Below are 22,141 nucleotides of genomic sequence, written 5' to 3' on the forward strand. Positions count from 1 at the left end.
GATCTTAGCTCTATCACTTTACTTTTCTTTAGGACAAATTTGTATTAAAAAAGGTAAATGTTCTCCAATGGCTTCACCCTGTAAAAATGGATTGGAATCCAGGACTTCAACCCCCACAAGCCTTTGCTCCACTTCCCCAGAATGCCTTGTAATCTCACCTGGGCCGAGATGGAGAAGGGATTTAACCTGATTGCAAAGTCTCTTGGGCTCTCTCTCTTTTTGGACTTCCGTTTTGGAGCAGAGGCGTCTCTTCCATGATGTGAGATTATCTTGTCTAGGCCACTCTGGCCTAGGCACGTGTTTCTTATCCTGTCTTTTCTTTAATCCTTAATCTTCAATAAACCTCTAAAAAATATATAATCCTTGCAGAGAGAAACTAATTCCTACCTGCCTCAGTCTCCCCTAATTTTTAATCTTTACAACCCCGAGCACCCGTCAGTGCCCCACAGCCCAACTTTCCCAAACTTGGGCAGCAGGGTGGCAGAGTGTCCTGGCACTTGGTGAGTCAGGGCTTCCCAGGGCTTCTGAGGACAGTGCATCATCCAAGGCAGCACACAGTTGGTGGCATGGACAGGGGCGAGTCCCAGCCAGTTGGTGAATTTTAGGAAGTGGGCACAGTGGCGCCAGCACCTGGAATGACTCATTGGCTGCTCCTAGGGGCAGGGGATGCAAAAACATCAAAAATAAATAATTTAAATTAAAAAAAAATTAAGATAAATGACAACCTAATTTTCTTTGATGTTTAAAAGATTTAAAAATCATAAAGGATTAAAGATGCTCTAAAATGCTAAAAGGTTTTCTTTTTTGTACTTAAGTATATACAGATAAATGATGCTTTATATGGGTCTCACATGTTTATAGGTTTTAGAAAAAATCAATCATAGGAATTATAGGAGGAAAATATCGATTATGGTTCACATAAATTAATCTCCAATCTCCTTTGATCTTAACAAGGTTTACTAATTAGGCAAGATCACAATATGACCCAATCCGCAATACCTTATAATAATGTCATCTTATAACAATCCAAGAGCTTTTAAATAAAAATTTTATTTTTTTTTCTAAAAACATGTTAGAGATACCATTACAATAAATGTGTTTTTCTTATTCACTTTTATGAAATACAATCCCATTACTGATGAATGCCATAAAAATCTAATTGCCTGACTGCAGGCCCTTCACTGTTTAACTGTGATGCTAATATTGCTCTTGTGGTGCTGAACAATGAGTACAAGCTCTTGTCCCATTTCAACTGAGATGGGATTATCCATCACCACTGCAGCCTGTTTCCAATGTGAAGTCTCACTTGATGTATCCAGGCTAATCTCTTCATCAAGATATACATGATACCAGAATGGAATGGCAGTCACTTGTCCAGATTTACAAATCTGCACCTAGGAAAATTAAAGTTTTTAAAATTTTAAGAGATGGATAGTTTAAGAAATGAAAAGTTCTAAATTGTAATCCTCAAAATGTTAAAAATCATTTTGAATTGGTATACTCTCATTTTTTTCTCTGAATTATCAACCTCAAGATATAAAATTTATAAGAAATTCTCTGAAGTTCTTATTTTCTTTATTCATTACAAGAATGATAAATGAACTAAGCTAAGGCTATGATCAGGTACAATGGGCAGCTGGCTAGAGGGATGCAGAATGTCTGCGATAAGGGGAAAGTTTTTATTTTATTTTTTTAACTCTTGCTTCCTGTCTTAGAATCAATACTGTACACTGGTTCTAAGGCAGATGAGCAGTAAGGGCTAGGCAATGGGATGTAAAGTGACTTGCCCATGGTCACAAAGTGAGAGAAGTGTCTAAGGCCACATCTGAACTCAGGATCTCCTGTCTCAAGGTCTGGCTCTCAATCCACTGAGTCTCCCAACTGCCCCCTAATACACATTTTTAATGTGGAATTTATTCTGAGTGATTCTCATGAGTCACAGTGAAAGTTTAAAACCTCTAGTGGATAAATGAATAATAAACACACCAAAACCCCACTTTTAAAATCAGCTGAAGTGGAATGGAAAAATATATACTAGATCATTAAGATTAACATCAGTGTAAACTGCTATGTTCTTAATTTTATTTTATATTAGGCTTTTAACAGAAAAATAATACCACCTGTAAAATATATAAAATTTATATTATTTCCTTTTTGGGGGGAGGAAGCAGGAAGCCAAGAGGGCAAGAGGATAAGGGGTACTGAGTTTCTCTATCTCACCTGGCCAGAAATGTGGCAGCTTTTCACAGGCCCATTCCCAAAGTTAAGGAAGTTTTGTTCAATTTGCTTCATTTTTCTGACCTGCATAGGTCTGTCCCCACCTTAGACAGGTTGGTGGCCTTCTATCCCTGGAGGATCAGTTGACTTAGCAAGGATATCCAATTGACTTTAGGCCTACTCCAGCTCAAGAACTCCTGAGCTCAAGTGATCGACCAGCCTCAGCCTACTCTTGCAGCAGGGATTAGAGATATGTGCAACCATACTCAGTGCAAGGTGTATTTTCTCCCCCTCCCCCCCAAAAAACAATGCTATCTGATGAGATGTTTTTCAAGATTACTCTAGAAAGCAACTAAAGCTGGAAAATGACCTCAAGGTTCTGAACAAAATAAGCAGTGCCTTCATAGTATTTTGTCCTTACCTTCACTTCTCTGTTAGAATCGTTCAAATATGGACTCATCAAATCTAATCTTAGCAGTTCAGTTGGTTTGCTTAAAGGAATACAGGGCAAAGTAGAAAGGTCCAAAAAAGCCCGTACAGGAACCTATAAAACGAACATTGAAATTCCAAAAGTGAACACAGTAACTTTCAACGTAAGGAAAATTCACTATCACCTTAAAGAAACTTAAACACTTGGTTAAAAGGTCTTAAAAAACAAAAACAAAAACAAAAAAACACAAGAAATCTACCTGGAACTGGTTAATGAAAGGTGCTATATTCAATCCAAGAGTTGGCTCAGTCCCTTGAACAGCATTCTCTTCAATCAGCGTCTTTGACTCCACAAGCATCCCCAACATTAGTACATACTGAGGAAAGATCTTACCTCCAGACTGTAATAAACATCTATAAAAGAGAGGAATTTTAAAAGAAAAATTGATCAATATATATTTCTAAATACCAAAAAGCTGCATAAACACATGAACAAGAACTGTTTGCTCTTCAAAGGTGAAAAAAATAGTACATTTCTACAAGTCAAAACTATCTGTATCTAAAAACAGATATAAAAAAAAAAACTCACCAGATAATTGTAGCCAATCTGCATTCTACAGAACCATCCCTGCAAGGCCAGGGAACTAAACTTAGCTCTTAGTAAGAAAAGCGTGGAGATCTTGCTCAATAAATTCTGGGCAAATGAGCAGGATACTCCAACCAACTGTAGAGAAGATGTGCCCCAAATTGTGTGGATAATGAATCTGCATGTAGGAGCCTGCCCAAATTTCCTAGAGCCCATCCACAAGGATGAAAGATGATTATGTGATTGGAACAGGTGAAAAAATTTGAGAATGTGAACAGAAAATGTAAAGTTAAGAAATACTAGAAGAAATAATAAGATTAATATATATTCATCTAATTCAGAATTACCCAATTTAGATGTACATTTCCTTCAATCTCTCCAAATTAGGGTTTTACTCTATTTAGAAATTAATATTATTCTAGTCTCTTACATGCTAATTTTCTTCTGTAAGAAAAAAACTACAATAACCAAAATCTATAATTAATGAGCTAGAAACATTTACATTTACAAGCAAAAAAAATACCTTTAAAGAATATTTAGAAAGAGCCTAACAACTATTACTTCACTGCTATTGGCTAGTAGTCTATCCTGAAATATTAATTTCACTATTTGTAAAATATGAATAGTATGAATGTGATTCTGGATTCCCTATAATTATGTTAGCTAGCAGATCCTTCACCAAGTAAGGAGCCTTTAAGCAAGGGCTCACCCAAAACCTATCTGTTTCTGTCAACTACAGAAAAGTTTAGTGGAGTTCAGTGAGTCTCATCACCAGAAGAATCTCAACCACCAGGTAATGACATATTTATGGTATAAAAACTCATACAGGTCACTGGTGAGAGAAAACCAGACTGATGAATGATGCTTAGAATGAAGATGGAAATTTAAAAAAAAAAAGCAACTTTTTAAAAAGCTAAACTAAGGGAGGCAGCTGGGTGGCTCAGTGGATTGAGAGCCAGGCCCAGAGACAGGAGGTCCTGGGTTCAAATCTGGATTCAGACATTTCCCAGTTGTATAACCCTGGGCAAGTCACTTAACCCCCACTGCCTAACCCTTACCACTCTTCTGCCACTGATTCAAAGCCGGAAGGTAAGTATTAAAAAAAAAAACAAACCAAAAATATGAAACTGAGGAAGCCTCAGCAAGAAAACAGAAACCTGATAAAAGTATAAATTAAAAGGATGAGTAATGGATTCAGAGAAACATGAAAAGATTTATGTGAACTAATGGAGAGTAAAGTCAGGGGAATAATTTATAAAGTGAGAACTACCTACAACACTATAAACAACAACTGGTTGACTTAAAACTGGTGAACTTCAATGTAAAAAAACAAATAAAATTAACTTGGGAAAAAAAAGCTCTAGTCAATGTGATAACCACCCATGATTACATAAGATGGCTGATATGGAGCATGCTACACAACTCCTGACATAGAGGTGAAAGGTGAAAGGTGAATGGTATGGAATGAGATATCCATTTTCTGGACAAGGTCAACTATAGATTTGTTTTGTTTGACTAAGATTATTTGTCACAGAAGAAGATTTTGGTTCTTATGTCTTCTTGGTAAATGATGGAGTAAGAAAGTACCCAGGAAAAATGATGGTGTCAAAAAAAGTTTTTCAAATTCCAAAAGAAAAGAATTAAAAAGTTAAATAAAAATATCTCTCCCCTCAGTTTTTACATAAGCAGTAAAGGGTTGGATAAATTACATTTTGATTAATATTCTCAAAATTTACAAAGGAAAAGTCACAATTCAATTAATAAAGGTTTATGTATCAATGCAATAGTCCCCTCAAAAAATTAGACTAGGAAAAGTCTGACTAGAACATGTCACCCAGATTGCCAAATAAAAGAAAATATTTAGGTAAATTTGAAATAACTCTGGGTTAATTACTGTCCATGGGGTGTTACTTCAACCCACTAAGGAATTTTATGTTTCTAATGATCACATTTTTTTATCTAAACATATAATTTCTGGGGCCTCTGGAGCTCTCTTTCTGATATTATCGAAAAAGTCCTCACAAACACCTTATTAACCTTTTATTTTCATGAGGTCTCTTTCAAAATGTGTTGACACTGCTAGATTAAAGATAAAACATAAAATCCATAAAATTCCCAGATTCTAAAAATGCAGATTTAGAATATCAAGCAAAACATATCTTAAGAAAACTGAGCCAAGTGCCAAAAAATTTGCTTTGAGGGGTTTTACTCTACAAAGACTTTAATTTTCAGTTAATAGAAGAATTTTATAAAACCAAAATATTATATTTCCCTAAGTATTTTATGCAAATATAAATGTTAATTTTCAATGATTAATCCTCTTTACTCCTTAGAAAACAGAATCTCACCATCTTAACCATTAAATAAATACAAACAAAAGGTCCCTTCAGAGTATTCTTTTCTCTTTTTTTTAAATCTGAGTATTTTTCTTAACTGAGCTGACAAAAGTTTGGCATTAGGTAGATAACACTCAAGATGAAATTTTAATGTCATCATAAATCACTGGCAAGGCAGGGCCAATTTACTGGAAGAACTAACTAGTGATTCCTTGAAATAGACAAATATAATGCAATATGCTAAAACTTCACTAAGTGCCATTAAAACAAATAAAATGAACTGTTAAAATGTGGCAATACATTTTACTGAGAAAAAAATCAATCTAATTTTTCTTAATAAATACAACACTGAAGCAGACTATATACAAAACTTCTCATTATTTACCTACATCCAAAGAGAGTTAATGGTTACCACAAGAGGGTGCCATTCCATGAATTTAAGGAAATCATACACTAGATTAAGAAAGCAAAAAAATGTGAATGATTCACTTAAGTCTGCTCTAACAAGAAAGAGAATTCTACATCAGCCAATCTACAAACACTTGGCTGAATCAGTTGTCAAAAACTGAACTGAGAAGAAACTTCATTAAAAAAACAAACACTTAAGCACTGAGACAAAAAAATGGATGAAGAACTGGCAAATATGTCCAGTCACAATCCTATCCTGATAGTAAACAAAAAATCTTTAAAGCATGTATTACATGTTATTTCCAAGGTAAAATATACCAGAAGCCATTCATGGCCTAAATATTCTATTAAGAAAATAATGCTCTTTAGCTATGTTTGGATGATTAAAAAATGTCTGTTTAGTTTTGCTGGCATTATGAGTGTTTTGTTGCTGTTCATACCACTGCTATTGCCAGACTCCTCAAAGGAATCCTTTGCAAGACCAATTTTGCCTCAGAGCCATCCATCTGGGCCTTAAGTAGTGAAAATATGTTCTAACTCCAAAGTTTAGCCATAAACGGCAAAAGTTTTAAAAAGGAGAAACTCTTTTTTGGGATTAGAGAGAGGGTGGATTTATACCATCTCCTCTCTATATGCTGTTCTTCCTTTTTTTTTTTCCCAGAAGGCTTAAGCATAGCAACAAAGAATCTTGAGTGAGAAAAACTTTTATAACACTGCACAAAATCCAGGAGAAAATAAGGAAGCATGGAAGGAATGCCCAGCAAATGATCAGGTCACTCAGGAAAGAATGCAATAGACAATGGAGATGAAATATACCTCTGAGGATAGCTGGTTCTGAACCACCCAATTCCTCATACATTCATTCCCTTTTATCAGGTTTCTTCCATATGTCAAACTCTGATCTCTATAAAATCTTTATGAGAACAATCTATACACATATCAAGGGTATTCTGGGTGCAAATATGAGAAGTGAATAAAAGAGGGCTTTTCACAAACAATTTTCTACAACAGACCATATCTTCACAGTCACACAATGGTCTAAAAAAATGAATGCAAGATCCCACTGTTTATTGTCTGTTGATTACGAAAAAGTATTTTTACTAAGTTGAGTATTACATGTTCTCCACCAAGCACCTCTCAGGTGTACCTTAAGATCATAGAGGATTCCTTGATAGCAATAACCAAATAACTTTTTTCAACTATTCCCTAATCTTCAATAAGACACAAGGCATCAAACAGAAGGTGTGAGCTTGCCAAAAGATGTCTGCCACAGTAACAGAGAATACTCTGTGCAGAGTCCAAATGAAAGCAGGATTCCACAGAGGTGGTTAGGTCCTCCAGCTGCTTCTGGAGGATTGCTGCAAGATAGAATACTACAAAGCCTTTATCAATGAGATAAACAGCCTTTCAAAAGAGATTGATCTAACAATCCACAAAAGAAAATTAAAATGGAAAACGAACATACATCAGGGGCAGTTGGGTGGCTCGGTGCATTGAGAGCCAGGCTGGAGATGGGAGGTTCTGGGTTCAAATCTGATACCAGACATTTCCTAGCTATGTGACCTCAGGCAAGTCACTTAACCCCAATTACCTAGCCCTTACCTGGGAACTAATTCATAGTACTAACTCTAAGACAGAGGTATGGATTAAAAAAAAAAAGAAAAGAATTTTTATTATTCATCCTGACATGTAGTTAAGACTGATCTATACAGCTTGATCAGGTAATGACAATTAGTTAAGCCCAGAACGGCACAGGAAGAAGAGGGAAGACTAGGTTGCCCTTGCAAAACTGCATGGAATTCCTGACAGTCCCAAGCTGCTCCTTTTGGACACTGTTAAACCTTCCAGAGAAGCTTTACACAAACACCATACACATTACATGCTGAAGGATCAAAATTGTGGGTGATCCAAAGAGCAATGAAGGAACATATGCTGGCCAAAATCAAAGAGGCTAAATCATATCACCAATGATGACTTCCATATAAAATGTAGCATGAAAGTACCTTCTAGGAAATGTCTACTCAGAAGAGGAAGAGGGGGCCAGATGTGCACTAAGAGCGAGAGAGAAGAGATAGTTGTACTTTTACACAGAGAAGGTGAGAAGACTGGAGGAAGACCTGTGTCACTTTGGGTTTATCTTCTATATAGGATTTACAGAAGGATAAGAATCCCATAGAATGAAAAGCCTAGATGTGCTGTGACCTGTTTGTCATAACAGAAAAAAAGACTCACCTCAACTGGATCCTACATCTACTAAATGAATGAAATATCTTGGTTCATTACTATTATGGTTCATTTTTCTGATTAAGGTTCAACTTCCAAATGATAATCTGTGAACTCTCATTCAACCTGACATGTATTTATTAAGCATCTATGTGCAGAACTGTGAAAGGCATTTTGGGAACTTCCCTAAAGGAACTGAATTATAATTTGTTATGAGATATAATATAACTGAAACTATAAATACAGCAAATGAAAAAGAGAACTATAAACCCCATACCATGACAGTTCAGAGGGAATACCCAAAATTTGATCTTTAATTAAAGAAAATGCTAATTTTACAAACATTTGGAAGATTAAATTATTTTCTCTGTAGTAATTTCTTACTTTCAAGCCCAGATACAAATATTATTTACCATCCTACACTGAAAAATGTACAAGATTTAAAAACAACCAATATCTGCAATTAGCAGAGAAAATCATCAAGTTGTATTCTATCTATGATAGCCAACCACACAAGCTATGAAACTTTTAGTATGACCAATCACCCACAAAGGACAATTCACTTCTCACAATCCTTCCTCTATCCCTACCTTCACATCCCAAAATACCTAACCTGTAAAAATTCCTTTCCAAAATTTCCTATTACTTAATACAACACATGACTAAAAGTCAAGCTGATGATTAATATACATACCAGAATTTGTATATTTCAAAAGTGTTACATTGGCTAAGTAGCAAAACTTTGAACGCCAGAAAGAGGAGCCAAGTTTTCTTTAAGTGATCCCCTACATAAGACAGGTTATGGTCAAGATAAAGTAGGCCTTAAGATCTTGTGCATGAACCCAGCAAAGAGGGTTTTTTTGCCCTTTAACATAGTTTTAACATTTTTTTGCATATCCAAATTAAAGAAAAAATGAAATGATCTCTACACACTATGAACTTTGAACCTACATTCCAACTCTGTCCCTAGAGGCTATCCAATTGCTGTTCTTTTTTGACCTTCTCTCATGTACCAATAAGAAGCTTCCTTCAAAATAGCATTCATGCTTAACAAAAGACATTACCTTAGTAGGGAAAGCAAAGATAAGAATCCTATCAAGAAGAAAACCATGAATAAGAGTCTGTAATTTTCCATGTACAGAAAACATGAAAGACTCACTTTCGTGGTCAACAAACATGCTTTTACTTATTAAGGATTACATGAGCAGACATAAATACTTTCTCAGGAAAATATTACACATGTTGTATGTTACCTAGATATTGCTGCTTTTTCCATCATCTCCTGCTGGATGAGGCCAGATGTCTCAATGACATCCAAGATGATAATACTCCAGAGTTTGTCTGATTTTGGTCTCTGCAAAACTGCACAGTCATCTTCCACGTGTCTCAACCAAAATTCAAGTGTATCTTTAGGAAAGTGGTTGGCTTCCGAAATGAGGTCAAGAGTGAGACGGTGTTGTTCTTTCTCCACAGAACTATATGGTTTTACCAGCCCCAGTGTCCCAGCAATTATGGGCAGAATAGAAAAGCCCTCAGATACATCTAATACATAGAAAGGGTCAGTAGTAAAGTGTATGGAATTTCCACCTTGCGAATTTCCAGAGTTCATCTCACCACCACCATCTTCAACATCCATGATCTGTGACTGTTTACTTGGGGCCAATGATGTCAGCACTTTGTTCATGGCAGCTTTAAATCCTTCATGATAGGGAACATTATTAAGCAAAGCAATTTCTGTGGACTCCAATGTGCATAGCTGCCTGATTTCATCTGGTTTACTGGTTTGAAGGCCAGCCAGAGCACTACAGAGTTCAGCCTCACTGCCTAGAGCATGAGACTCTTCCTCATTTTTATTAGAACTTCTTTCAACATCCATTTCATGATCAGCATTTATAATATGAATATTCTGGATTCTCAGGTAACAGTCCTGGCAGGAAACTTCCATCGTCACATGGTCTCCAGGCTTCACAAAATAATCTTTGATAGGGTCGGGGGGCAGGGAGAAGAAATACAATAATAATTAATTCATATAAAAAACTATGTAGGCAAGAGATAGAGAACATTACAAGATGTAAAATGAATAAGTTTGATTCTATTTAATTTAAAGGGTTCTGTACGAACAAAACCAATGCAACCAAAATTAGAAGGGAAGCAACAAACTGGGAAAAAATTTTTATAACAAAATTCTCTGATAAAGGTATAATTTCTCAAACATACAAAGAACTAGGTCAAATTTACGAGAAATCAATCATTCCCCAATTAACAAATGGTCAAGGGATATGAATAGGCAGTTTTCAGATGAAAAAAATCAGAACTATCAATAACCATATGAAAAAAATCTTCCAAATTCCTCCTGATTAGAGAAATGCAAATTAAAACAACTCTAAAGTACCACCTTACACCTAGCAGAGTGGCCAATATGACAGTAAAGGAAAATGATAAATGTTGGAGAGGATGTGGTAAAATTGGGACACTAATGCATTGCTGGTGGACTTGTGAATTATTCAACCATTCTGGAAGACAATTTACAATTATGCCCAAAGACCTTTAAAGGAATGCATGTCTTTTGATCCAGCAATACCACTACTAGGTTTGGATCCCAAAGAGATTAAAAAAATGGGAAAGGTTCTGTTTGTACAAAAATATTTATAGCTGTGCTTGTTGCAGTGGCAAACAATTTAAAAATAAGGAGCTGTCCCTCAATTGGGGAATGGCTGAACAAATTGTGGTGCATGATGGTGATCGAATACTATTGTGCTATGAGGAATGATGAACTGCTTAATCTCTATAAGAACTGGAAAGACCTCCATAAACTGATGCAGAGTGAAATAAGCAAAACTAGGAGAACATTGCATGGCAGTAACTGAAACATCTTAGAATGATCAAATATACTTGACTTTGCTATTAAAACCAATACAGTGATCGAGGACAACACTGAGGGACTTATGAGAAAGAATGCTATCCACATTTATAGAAAGAACTGTGGGAATACAAATCCAGAAGAAAACATGATTTATCACTTGTTTATACAGGTGTATGATTTGGGGTTTTGGTTTTAAAAGATTATTCTATTACAAAAATGAATAATATGGAAATAAGATTTAAGTGATAATATATGTATAACCCAGTGAAATTGCTTGTCAACTTCAGGAGGGGGGGGGGGGGAGGGAAGCAACAATAATCATGTAACCATGGGGAAAAAAATTAAATTTAAGTTAAAAAAAATTTTTTTTAATGAATTAAGTGAAACAAGAAAAAAAAAGTCTACATGGAGTTGGCTGGATTTTGAAGATAAAATTAAAGATAATATGCATTATTACATTACTTAAAGCAAAACAGAACATGATGTCTGTCTTTAAAGAGCTTATAATTTACATGGGAAATGTGCTTTACAAATTGTGTAGAAAAGCATTAAATATGAGGGAATTTAATGATTAAACATGAAGATAAAAAGAATTAAATAATAAGAGTAGAAGAGGTAAGTATTTGAAAACGTTTCTTGGCGGAGGTAGGACCTGAGCTGGTCCTTCAATTCAATAAACATTAAGTATCTACTACATAAAAGGCACTGCAAACGGCAGTAAGTCAAAAAAACAAACAAAAAAAAAAAACCTCTCTGCCCTCAAAAAGCTTACATTCACCTGGGAGAATATAACATGTAGAAAGAAAAATACATTTTAAATAACTACAAAACACAGGATATGTATATATACAAAGTAGTTTCAAGAGAGAACCTTCTTCCCACCCCTGTGGGAGCCCCATGCACCCCAGCCACCTGGCACATGCCACCCACCCGCACGGCCAGAGCATGGAACAGCCCTTCCCTTGGGCCAGGCTGGGACATGGCCATGGCTATGGCTGGAGGCATGTGGCAACTCAGGCAGCTCCTGTGCCCCAAGGCGCACTGAGCCCACATGCGGCTGTTTGTCATCAAAAATGGCTCATAGTTTCACCATCACAGTCCTAGAACTCTATCTCAGCTTCCTCAGACACATCCCATTTCCTTTGTGGGAAGTATCTGAGAAGATATAAAAGAAGAGAGAAGGGCAGGTTTTGGCACCTTTTCTGGAGAAGTACTTTTTCCCAAGAAAGAGGCATAGATCAAATTTTTTCTAGCTTTCTCAAACCTTTCTTTTTCTAACCCAAATAAGCCTATCTAACTATCCCTAGAGTCTGGCTTGATTTACTTTAATTCCCTAGCACAGTGATCCAGCTACCATCCTTTCCCTTCCTTCCTTCCCTACCTTTCCCTTCAATCTTCCCTTCAACACTTCTCAACAGGGAGGGAGGGAAGTAGAGAATTTGGAACTCAAAAATTTTAAAAGCAAATGTTACAAATTGTTTTTACATTCTGGCATTTTACGCAATCTGGCAAAGATATATATATATATATATATATATATATATATATATATATATATATATATATATATATAAAAATAAATGCAAAATTTCTAGACTAAGTAACTATGAATGGTAGTGATAAAAAGAGTTTAAAGTATTGGCAGAACAACTAAATGGAAATGTCTGTAGGTAGGAGATACAGAGCTAAAGCTCAGGAGAAAGTTAAGAGACATAAGGGGCTATAAAAGTCGGCCTGCCTTTTGATTCAGTCATACCACTGTTTGGTTTGTACCCCAAAGAGATCATAAGGAAAAAGACTTGCACAAAAATATTTATAGTCGCGCTCTTTGTGGTGGCAAAAAAATTGGAAAATGAGGGGATGCCCTTCAACTGGGGAATGACTGAATAAATTGTGATGTCTGTTGGTGATGGAATACTAATGTTCTAAAAGCAATAATGAACTGGAGGAATTCCATGTGAACTGGAAAGATCTCCAAGAAGTGATGCAGAGTGAAGGAGCAGAACCAGGAGAACATTGTACACAGAGACTGATACATTATGGCACAATCAAATGTAACAGACTTCTCTACTAGCAACAATGCAATGATCTAGGACAATTTGGAGGGACTTATAAAAAAGAACACTATCCACACCCAGGGAAAGATTTGTGGGAGCAGAAACACAAGAAGAAAAACATTTGCTTGATCACATGGTTCAATAAGGCTAAGACTGGGGATGTAGACTCTAAACAATCACTCTATTGCAAATTAATAATATGGAAATAGGTCATGATCAGTAACACGTGTAAAACCCAGTGGAATTGTGTGTTGGCTAACGAAGGGGGGTGGGAGGAGGGGAGGGAAAGAACATGAATCATGTAACCATGGAAAAATATTTTAAATTAAATAAACTTAATTTTAAAAATATATCACTTACCAAAAAGAGACAGAGAGAGAGAAAGAGAGAGAGAAAGAGAAAGAGAGAGAGAGAGAGATATTCAGGAAACATTCTTATCTAAGTGTTATTTGCAGTCTAAAGAAGAGATGAGGTCTCTAAGTGAGAAAATTCAGAGAGAAAAAACTAAGGACCAATGACTAAGCCTCAAGGAACTTTTATTTTATTTTTCCTTTCTTTTTTTTTCATTTAGTCAATTTAGAACATATTCCTTGGTTACAAGAATTTATTTATATCGTTGCTCCTGTCAACAATACTTCTAAACCAAACTTCTTGACAATGTGATTTTGGTCATGAATCTGACCATGTGGTATATAGCTCATTCCACTTACCCCATTAATCTATGACAAGCAGCGACTGAATCAAAAAAGCACTTACCTAGGTGTACTTCAGAATTTACTATAATTACTCAAAAATGCCCTTCATTTACTATACTCACTCCGGAGAAGCAAGAAGGTCCATTCATTTTCCAAAGAAATTCTCAGTCCTTAAGAGTCTAACCTTTTCTTTTCCCAACAAAAAAAAAAAAACTTGTTACTTATTGCTTGTTTTGAAACAAGTTGCCTTGAGTCTGTCCTTACAATAAAAATGCTGATACCATCTACCAACTACCAAAGTGTGATATTAAAAAACATAACAAATGATTCATTTGAAGGAATAAAATGTCTAGCATCTTTAAATTAGAATGTACACTTCCTGGGAGCAGGCATTATTTTTGTCTTTCTTTGTATCCAAAATGCTTAGTGCAGTCCTTGGTGAATAATGTACCCTATAAATACTTGCTTGTTGAGTGACTAGATTCTAAAGGAAAATAATGAAAAAAAAGACCTCAAAATATACTATAAAACAGTGTTTATTAAAACTATTTGGTATTAATTAGAAAAGTATCCTAGTAGAAAAGTCTATGAGTGGAAGAAGTGTCTTTTCTAAACCTTACAGATGTGAAGATTAAAATGAACTCTCCCCTGATTATGAAGATTAAAATTGCAACCCCTGCCTATTTTTTAAATTTAATCATCAAAAACGTAAACACCCTACTTAAAAGTTGAGTATGGAGATCTGCCCATTTTTAGATCTAATCACCAAAAGTGTAAACATCCCACTTAATCATTAAGTGGGAGGTCTGTGACTCATGTGTGCAATAGTGGGTGACGAATCAGAATTAAACTAACTGCCCCTGGGCACTCTGAAAGCAAAGCTTCAACTGTGATTGGTATACATAAAATTAGGGGAGACACAGGAAGTAACGCAAAAGAGGTGTCTTTAAAAGGAGCTGTCACTTCCTGTGATGGATAGTTCTTCATTCTTTGGAAGTGGAGACTGGAAACAATTCTTCATTCTTTGGAGTGGAGGCTGGACCTGGGACCCTGTTCTAAAATCTCTTTCTTTGAACTGATATGTGGTGAGTGTGAAAAACTGACTCTTAACTGCTGGATTTTCTGAAAAAACTAACCTCAGGAGAGACTTACCTTATCCTCTCTCTGATTTTCTTATTTTACTCTTTCTACATTTTGTAAATAAATTGTAAATAAATCTCTTTGGAATAAATGAAATTCCTGGCGACCACACTCTTAAATAATCCAATCCAATCCTTTTAAAATTAACCCCTTTCCCCCCTCACACAGATCTGAACAGGATGGAAAAATGAACAAGGTAACAGCTGTAATACCTCATCAAGGCTGAGGGACTAAACTTTGGCAAGGCAGATATATAACTGATGATCTGGTGTACCATATAGTTTATATATTAATGAAATAAGAAAATCCCTTTTGAGATAATAGTTGGTTTGATATGAAGGATAAGGGTCTAGGATACCAGAAGCTGGCTAAGAGAGTTCCACCCAAACAGCAAGTCCCCTTCCTCAAATTAGAACAAACATGAATGCAATCACTGATAACCTCTTTCTCCACTTTTGAGGCCATGACTCCAAATATTTTGTATTTCTCCATTAACTCATTCATAAGACAAGTACTTATGCCTACTATATAATTGGTGACAAGGAAAAAAAAGAGATCCTTTGCTCAAAAAGCTTCCATGGGAGGGGAAGAGATGGGGCGGCATCACTGGAAAATATGTACACAGCTAAGCAAAGATAAAATATATACTAAAGTATACATGAATTAACAGTGGTGAGAGATATCACTAGAGGTTAGTATGATCAGGAAAAGCCTCCTTAAGGCAATTAAACTGAGCCTAATTCCAAGAATGAGGCACAGTCTTGTACAAAGATAGGAAATGAAATACTATGTATGTGAAACAACAAACTGACAAATTTGGCTTCAGTACAGTGTAAAGAAAAGTAGTGTGCAATAAGCCTGGAAAGATAGGCTGTAGCCACACCGTGTAGAGCTCTAAACACCAAACAGAAGAGTTTGTTTCTTCTCCTAGGTACTGGTTCTTAAGCAGAAGTCCACAAACACCCAAAGAGTCTGTGTACAGATTTCAAGATAACCGTGAACTTGATTGAGGGGGAAAAAAAAACACCTTTAACTGAAATTAAGTCATTTCTTCTATTATGGTTTTTTAAAAACAAGAAGCCATTATTCTGTATAGGTTTTACCAGACTGCCAAAGGGCTCCATAACACAACAAAGATAAAGAATCTTTGTCCTACAAGGATGGTACTTTAGCAGGAGTGAAGGATTAAGTAGACAGGGAAGAATAAACTAGAAAACTTAATGATAAAAAAGTAGATATTATTTTTAAATTTTTTTGGCTTAAAAATTTTAAGTTAAAAAAAATGAATATTAGAAGTTCAGTTAGTATTTCAATATGCTCTGTGATATTTATGGAAATAGCTGGAATTTGGGGCTAAAAGGAGCTTGGAGTTCAGACAGTCCAACCCCTTGTTTCATAGGTGAGGAAACAGGTGCAGAGAAGGAAAATGGCATGCCTATCTATGGCCAGTGACAGAAATAGGATTTGAACCCAGGTCATCTTCTAAATTCAGTGCATAACACTGCTTCTCAAATACCAACACTTGATCACATTCCTTTAAAACAAGTTCCATCAACAACAAAGTCTAAGTGTATATATATATATGCATATGTGTGCACGTGTGTATGCACATGTATGTGCACATGCACACATAAACACACACACAATTTGGACTAAAATTGTGATTTCATTGGGATACAGAGTTCCTACTTAGAAAAATCCTTCTAATAATGAAGACTGGCAACTATTTTGATAGTTGACTGAACACACTGAGAAGTTACAGGGTTGCTGAACCAGAAGGTATCAAAGATAGGCCTCGAACCCAAGTCTACCTGTCTTCATAGCTAATTCCTTATCTACTAATGTATGCTGCCCTTCTCCAAAATACATACTGTCTCTAGAATGGTACTAACTTACTGAAAGAGTTTCAACTTAACTTTTCAAGTACAAGTAAAAAAATAAAATGGTCTAAATTCCTGAAAGGCAAATGAACTTCCACTTCTTGCATCCTGACATTAAAAACTATCACTTTTCATTCTTCCCACTCCCCCACTTCATCATTTAATGATGAGGACTAAAGAAAACCAGTTATAAAGCAAACTAAATACAAACCTGGGAGGTTCTGCACAGGGTAGATGGCTTGTTCCCAACATGTCTCTTCATGAGGACTTGTTGATAAACTGTGTTCGTCATCTAGCTGAAGTACAAACCAGACCACGATAGCATCTAGCACTCCTTCCTGAATCACAGGAATAATCATCTTATGAGGCTTTTTTGTTGCAAGGTTTTTTAGTTCCTAATTAAGAAAAGGAATAAAATAAGCTATTACATTTAACATGCCCATATACATATATATACACAGTATATAACTAAGTTCATTCAAGTCTATTCTAATATTTCACTATATTTACATGAAGCAGTAAATTCTCCAAATTAAAAGATGATTTAATTTGGCATATATAGATAAAAATGGGATCTACGATTCTGCTAGCATGGAGAACTCCCAGTATTGTAATTTTCTCCCCCAACATCCATCTCAGCCCATTAATAACCTAGTAGGGAAGTCCTAGTGAATTGTCTAACATATACAAAATTTAAGACTTGCCCATAGTCATACAGTCACTATCATGCCTAGAATATGGATGCATCCAGCACTCTCATCTACTGCACTATGACAGCTCACCAAAACTCAGCACAATACAAAATGAATGAACACTAGGTTGGGAATCAAGAGAATTGAGTTCTTAATCTCAGGTTTCTGTTGTTCTATATACTATTTTCCACCTACTATGAGTTAATGTCAGAAGAATTCACTAAATCAATGGTCATGATTTATGTGCAGAATATAAATCAATAATGAGTAAATACACAGAAAAATATTTTAAGCTGATCTTTAGTTATAGAGCCTAGAAAAATATACACATATGTATTTTATATACATATACATAGAAAATAGGAAATGATAAAATTTGATATAATAATCAGAATATAGCATTCTAATCTCTATCCTTAAACCAGGATCAAATATGCATCAAATCTGGTGCTTTTTAATCACAAAATTATCTCAAATTGAACAAATTTTAAAAGACTACACTATGTACTCATTACATGATTTATTATATTATAGTGTCTAGAGGGGGCAGCTGGGTAGCTCAGTGGATTGAGAACCAGGCCTAGAGATGGGAGGTCCTAGGTTCAAATCTGGCCTCAGCCAATTCCTAGCTGTGTGACCCTGGGCAAGTCACATGACCCCCATTGCCTAGCCCTTACCACTCTTCTGCCTTGGAGCCAATACATAGTATTGACTTCAAGACGCAAGGTAAGGGTTTAAAAAAAAAATTATAGTGTCTAGAATTTTAGATGATAGCACTTAAATTTTAGTGGCTATACAGTAAATTTTAAAATAGAAATATTAATCTAAAAGTCCAAAGCATTTATTACCTGAAGATTATTGAAATCTACTGCCATAGATTCAAAGGACTCTGTTAGAGGCAAATAGCCCCCAGGAACTCGACTCATTTTTTCTGTTGTATATGGTTCAATTGTTTCTTCAGAATCTATAGAAGAATATGCCAAACTCTGAAATTTCACATTTGCTGGTAAATGAACACCAGCAAGATCCTGAACATCCAACCTGGTGGAAAGGGGGCAAAAAGGGCAACATTTGTATTTTTATAAACCATTAGGCAAACCCAGCACTGAGTCTTTTAAAAAACAACTGTTGAACACCATTTCCAGTAGTTCTTGGCAATACTAAATGGTGAAATCAATTAAAAGGCTTAAAAAAAATCTCTTGGCACTCAGACCAGTTGAGAACATATAATTTCCAATAAGACTATAATAGTAGGTCCACCTGGGGTTTCAGAGAGCCAACCTATCTTTCTCTGCACAAAGGCTAGAGTAACTTAGCTCTAGGGTCATTTCATTATTCTCTCAGAAAGACAGCTTTTATTGGCTAGAGATTCCAGTAACTACAGGCCTAACGACCCCTTTAAAGGAGATCACACAACAAATAAGGATGGAGATATAAAGTTGGTAACAATGGTCTTAGTGACAGTCTCTAAGTGTTTCAGAATTTAGTAGCCCTAGTATTTTTATACAATAAAAATTTTAAACAATTTTTACCTTTGCATTAACTTTTAGAAGAATTAGAGGATCTCTCCATACAGAGATGTCCACAGAAAGAACTGTACTTTTGAGAAATTCTAGTCTCAATATTTAAAGGTTAAAAATCTATAAAAAGTAAAGTATGTAAAAAAAAATACTTCTGAATTTCGCAAATAAGGAAACAAAAATAGAAGCAAATGAGATTGTCTTTTAAGCATGTGCTAGCTTGAATACTATAATATTAAGTTATACAATGAAATGTTAAATTAGTATTACAAATACCCAGTCATTTACCAGCCTTGGGCCAGGAATTAATTCTTTACAGGTCAGCAATAAAGAAAGATGGCAAATTTCTAGGCTTTAGTGGCACAGCAAAATTAAGCAAATATAAAACTACTTAGACAAATCCTACCCAACACGATTAATTGGTTCCCCAAAAACTCAGTGGCAGGCAAAATGATTTTATCAAAGGCAGTTAGTACCAAGGGGCAATATTATAAATTAGTTACTGGTCAAATTATGTTATAATATTTTACAACAGAATTTAACTGTAATGCACTACAAGAGTCCAAATTCAGGTCATATGGTTTCCCACTGCGCTCACGCAGTTTGCCATTTCTTGTGGCACTTCTTCTTCTTCTACAAAACTGGTGCATTTCCTTTTCTAGTTGTATGTGTCCTTAATAATTTATGTTATGCTTTCTCCTGATATCTACTTACTGATGGTAATATGATTAAGTTTTTCCATTGCCTTTCAGGTTAATTTTAGTTCTGATTTCCCCAAAATAATGATGGTCCATATTCTATAGTCTTATAGCATCAAGGAGGGAACAATGGTTTTAAAAATGAGATTTTATGGCAATGTGTAGTCTGAGATCACTGAAAAGCACTATAAAATTCCCTTAATACAGTGCAGCCTAATTTCTTCATCTTAACTGTCATATATACTGTAACAAACATGCATACATATATACATACATACACATATATGTTCTATCTGGTTAATATATGCTAGCCTAACTCAAAAGCTACTCAGACAGTAAAAGTCCAGAAATTTAAAGGGAGAAGGGACTTTAGAGATCCTTTAGGCACACCACCACCCTCCCATTTACAGATGAGAAAACAGACTTATTGAGGTTAAGCAGCCTTTCCAATGTCACCTCCTAGATCAAGTCTATAGAGATTCCTCTGGTTGCTATCACCTCCAGCTTTTTGAAGTCAGGGTCTATTTTGCTGCAGAATTAGGATCCCCAGTGAGTGGAATACCAGAAGCATTTCATAAAAACAGCTTGTCGAATTAATGAATCTACAAATGTTCTTTAGCTGAACCATCTTAGCTAAATTTCACATGAAGCTATCTGCAAGCTCATTTTCTCAACTTTTTTTCCAAAGTGCTGAGGTGACACTGCCTAGTCTGTCATTCCCATCCTCCCCACTGCTGGTAATATTCTGCAAGAGTTTGTTCTCTACATCAATTGTCTTGGTTTACCATGTTTCAGTGTTTGCCTCCTAAGGCAGCTTTGGCATCTCTTTCAGCCTTTTCATGTTTTGCATTGGTTCATCTTCTCTAAGAAATGCTGATAAGAAGTAATGTCTTCACTTTTATCTATTTCCCATTTTTCAAAATTGACAGGTTGTTTCAGTACAATGTCCCTTCATATCTTTTTAAAAATATATTATTTGGCATTTCTTTTTAACCTTTGTTCTTATTAATGGCCTGCTTGTACATAGATAGGCAATTCTGAAACAACTATTAAGTTATTAACCAGTTATTTGCTATATGTTTAAAGAAAAAGTCAATTTTTATCGTGCTTCTTGGTGCTTACTATATCCAGTACCTTCAGATTCTAATCTTGAAAAGGAAATCGTTATATTGTGCAAGCCTGAGGCTTCTAAGTAGTCTATGAGCCTTCAGTTTCTTCCATTTCTTAATCTGGAACCACACATTTCATATTAATTCAACTACAATACAAAGACCATGTACCAACCACATACAAAATTAATGTGGAAAAGTGGAAAAAGGATGAGTCAAGTTTATTTTTAAAATATTTTTAACTTTTATGATGAAAATATACTGAGGCTAACTAAGATAGATACAGTGACTTGCCCAACATCATGCAAGTAGTAACTGACTGAAAGAGGAGTAAAACCAGGTCTTTTTTATTTCCAGCCCAGTTCCCTTTAAAACATAGTTAGAATTTTATCCTAAAATTATCATAAACAGGAAGAAGAGAACCAACCATTCAAAACCATTCACTAAAACCCAAAGATCCCAGCTTTTGGGACAAAAATCCACTATTCGATAAAAACTGCTGGGAAAATTGGAAGACAGTGTGGGAGAGATTAGGTTTAGATCAACACCTCACACCCTACACCAAGATAAACTCAGAATGGGTGAATGACTTAAACATAAAGAAGGAAACCATAAGTAAATTAGGTGAACACAGAATAGTATACATGTCAGACCTTTGGAAGGGGAAAGACTTTAAAACCAAGCAAGACATAGAAAGAATCACAAAATGTAAAATAAATAATTTCGACTACATCAAATTAAAAAGCTATAGTACAAACAAAACCAATGTAACTAAAAGCAGAAGGGAAACAACAAATTGGGAAAAAATCTTCATAGAAACCTCTGACAAAGGTTTAATTACCCAAATTTATAAAGGGCTAAATCAATTGTACAAAAAGTCAAGCCATTCTCCAATTGATAAATGGGCAAGGGACATGGATAGGCAGTTTTCAGATAAAGAAATCAAAACTATTAATAAGCACATGAAGAAGTGTTCTAAATCTCTTATAATCAGAGAGATGCAAATCAAAACAACTCTGAGGTATCACCTCACACCTAGCAGATTGGCTAACATAACAGCAAAGGAAAGTAATGAATGCTGGAGGGGATGTGGCAAAGTAGGGACATTAATTCATTGCTGGTGGAGTTGTGAACTGATCCAACCATTCTGGAGGGCAATTTGGAACTATGCCCAAAGAGCGATAAAAGAATGATCCAGCCATAGCACTGCTGGGTCTGTACCCCAAAGAGATAATGGACAAAAAGACTTGTACAAAAATATTCATAGCTGCACTCTTTGTGGTGGCCA

The 22,141-nt window shown here is 35.5% G+C and overlaps 1 protein-coding gene across 5 annotated transcripts in view; it reads right to left on the bottom strand.

Moving 5' to 3' along the window:
* Nucleotides 1-1,030: 1,030 nt before the first annotated feature.
* PRMT9 (protein arginine methyltransferase 9) overlaps nucleotides 1,031-22,141 on the bottom strand; it is a 37,863-nt gene continuing 16,752 nt past the window's right edge. For all 5 annotated transcript variants that reach the window (XM_056802753.1, XM_001376653.4, XM_056802754.1 and 2 more), the window contains 6 exons: nucleotides 18,375-18,567; nucleotides 17,046-17,229; nucleotides 9,453-10,176; nucleotides 2,907-3,060; nucleotides 2,639-2,761; nucleotides 1,031-1,394 (listed from right to left, as the gene is read on the bottom strand). In XM_056802753.1, the coding sequence (XP_056658731.1) occupies nucleotides 1,179-1,394; nucleotides 2,639-2,761; nucleotides 2,907-3,060; nucleotides 9,453-10,176; nucleotides 17,046-17,229; nucleotides 18,375-18,567 (1,594 nt within the window). In that variant the 3' untranslated portion in view covers nucleotides 1,031-1,178. The remainder of the gene's footprint in view (nucleotides 1,395-2,638; nucleotides 2,762-2,906; nucleotides 3,061-9,452; nucleotides 10,177-17,045; nucleotides 17,230-18,374; nucleotides 18,568-22,141) is intronic.

The sequence above is a fragment of the Monodelphis domestica genome, chromosome 6, assembly GCF_027887165.1.
Source record: "Monodelphis domestica isolate mMonDom1 chromosome 6, mMonDom1.pri, whole genome shotgun sequence".
In the NCBI taxonomy this organism is placed as follows: domain Eukaryota; kingdom Metazoa; phylum Chordata; class Mammalia; order Didelphimorphia; family Didelphidae; genus Monodelphis; species Monodelphis domestica.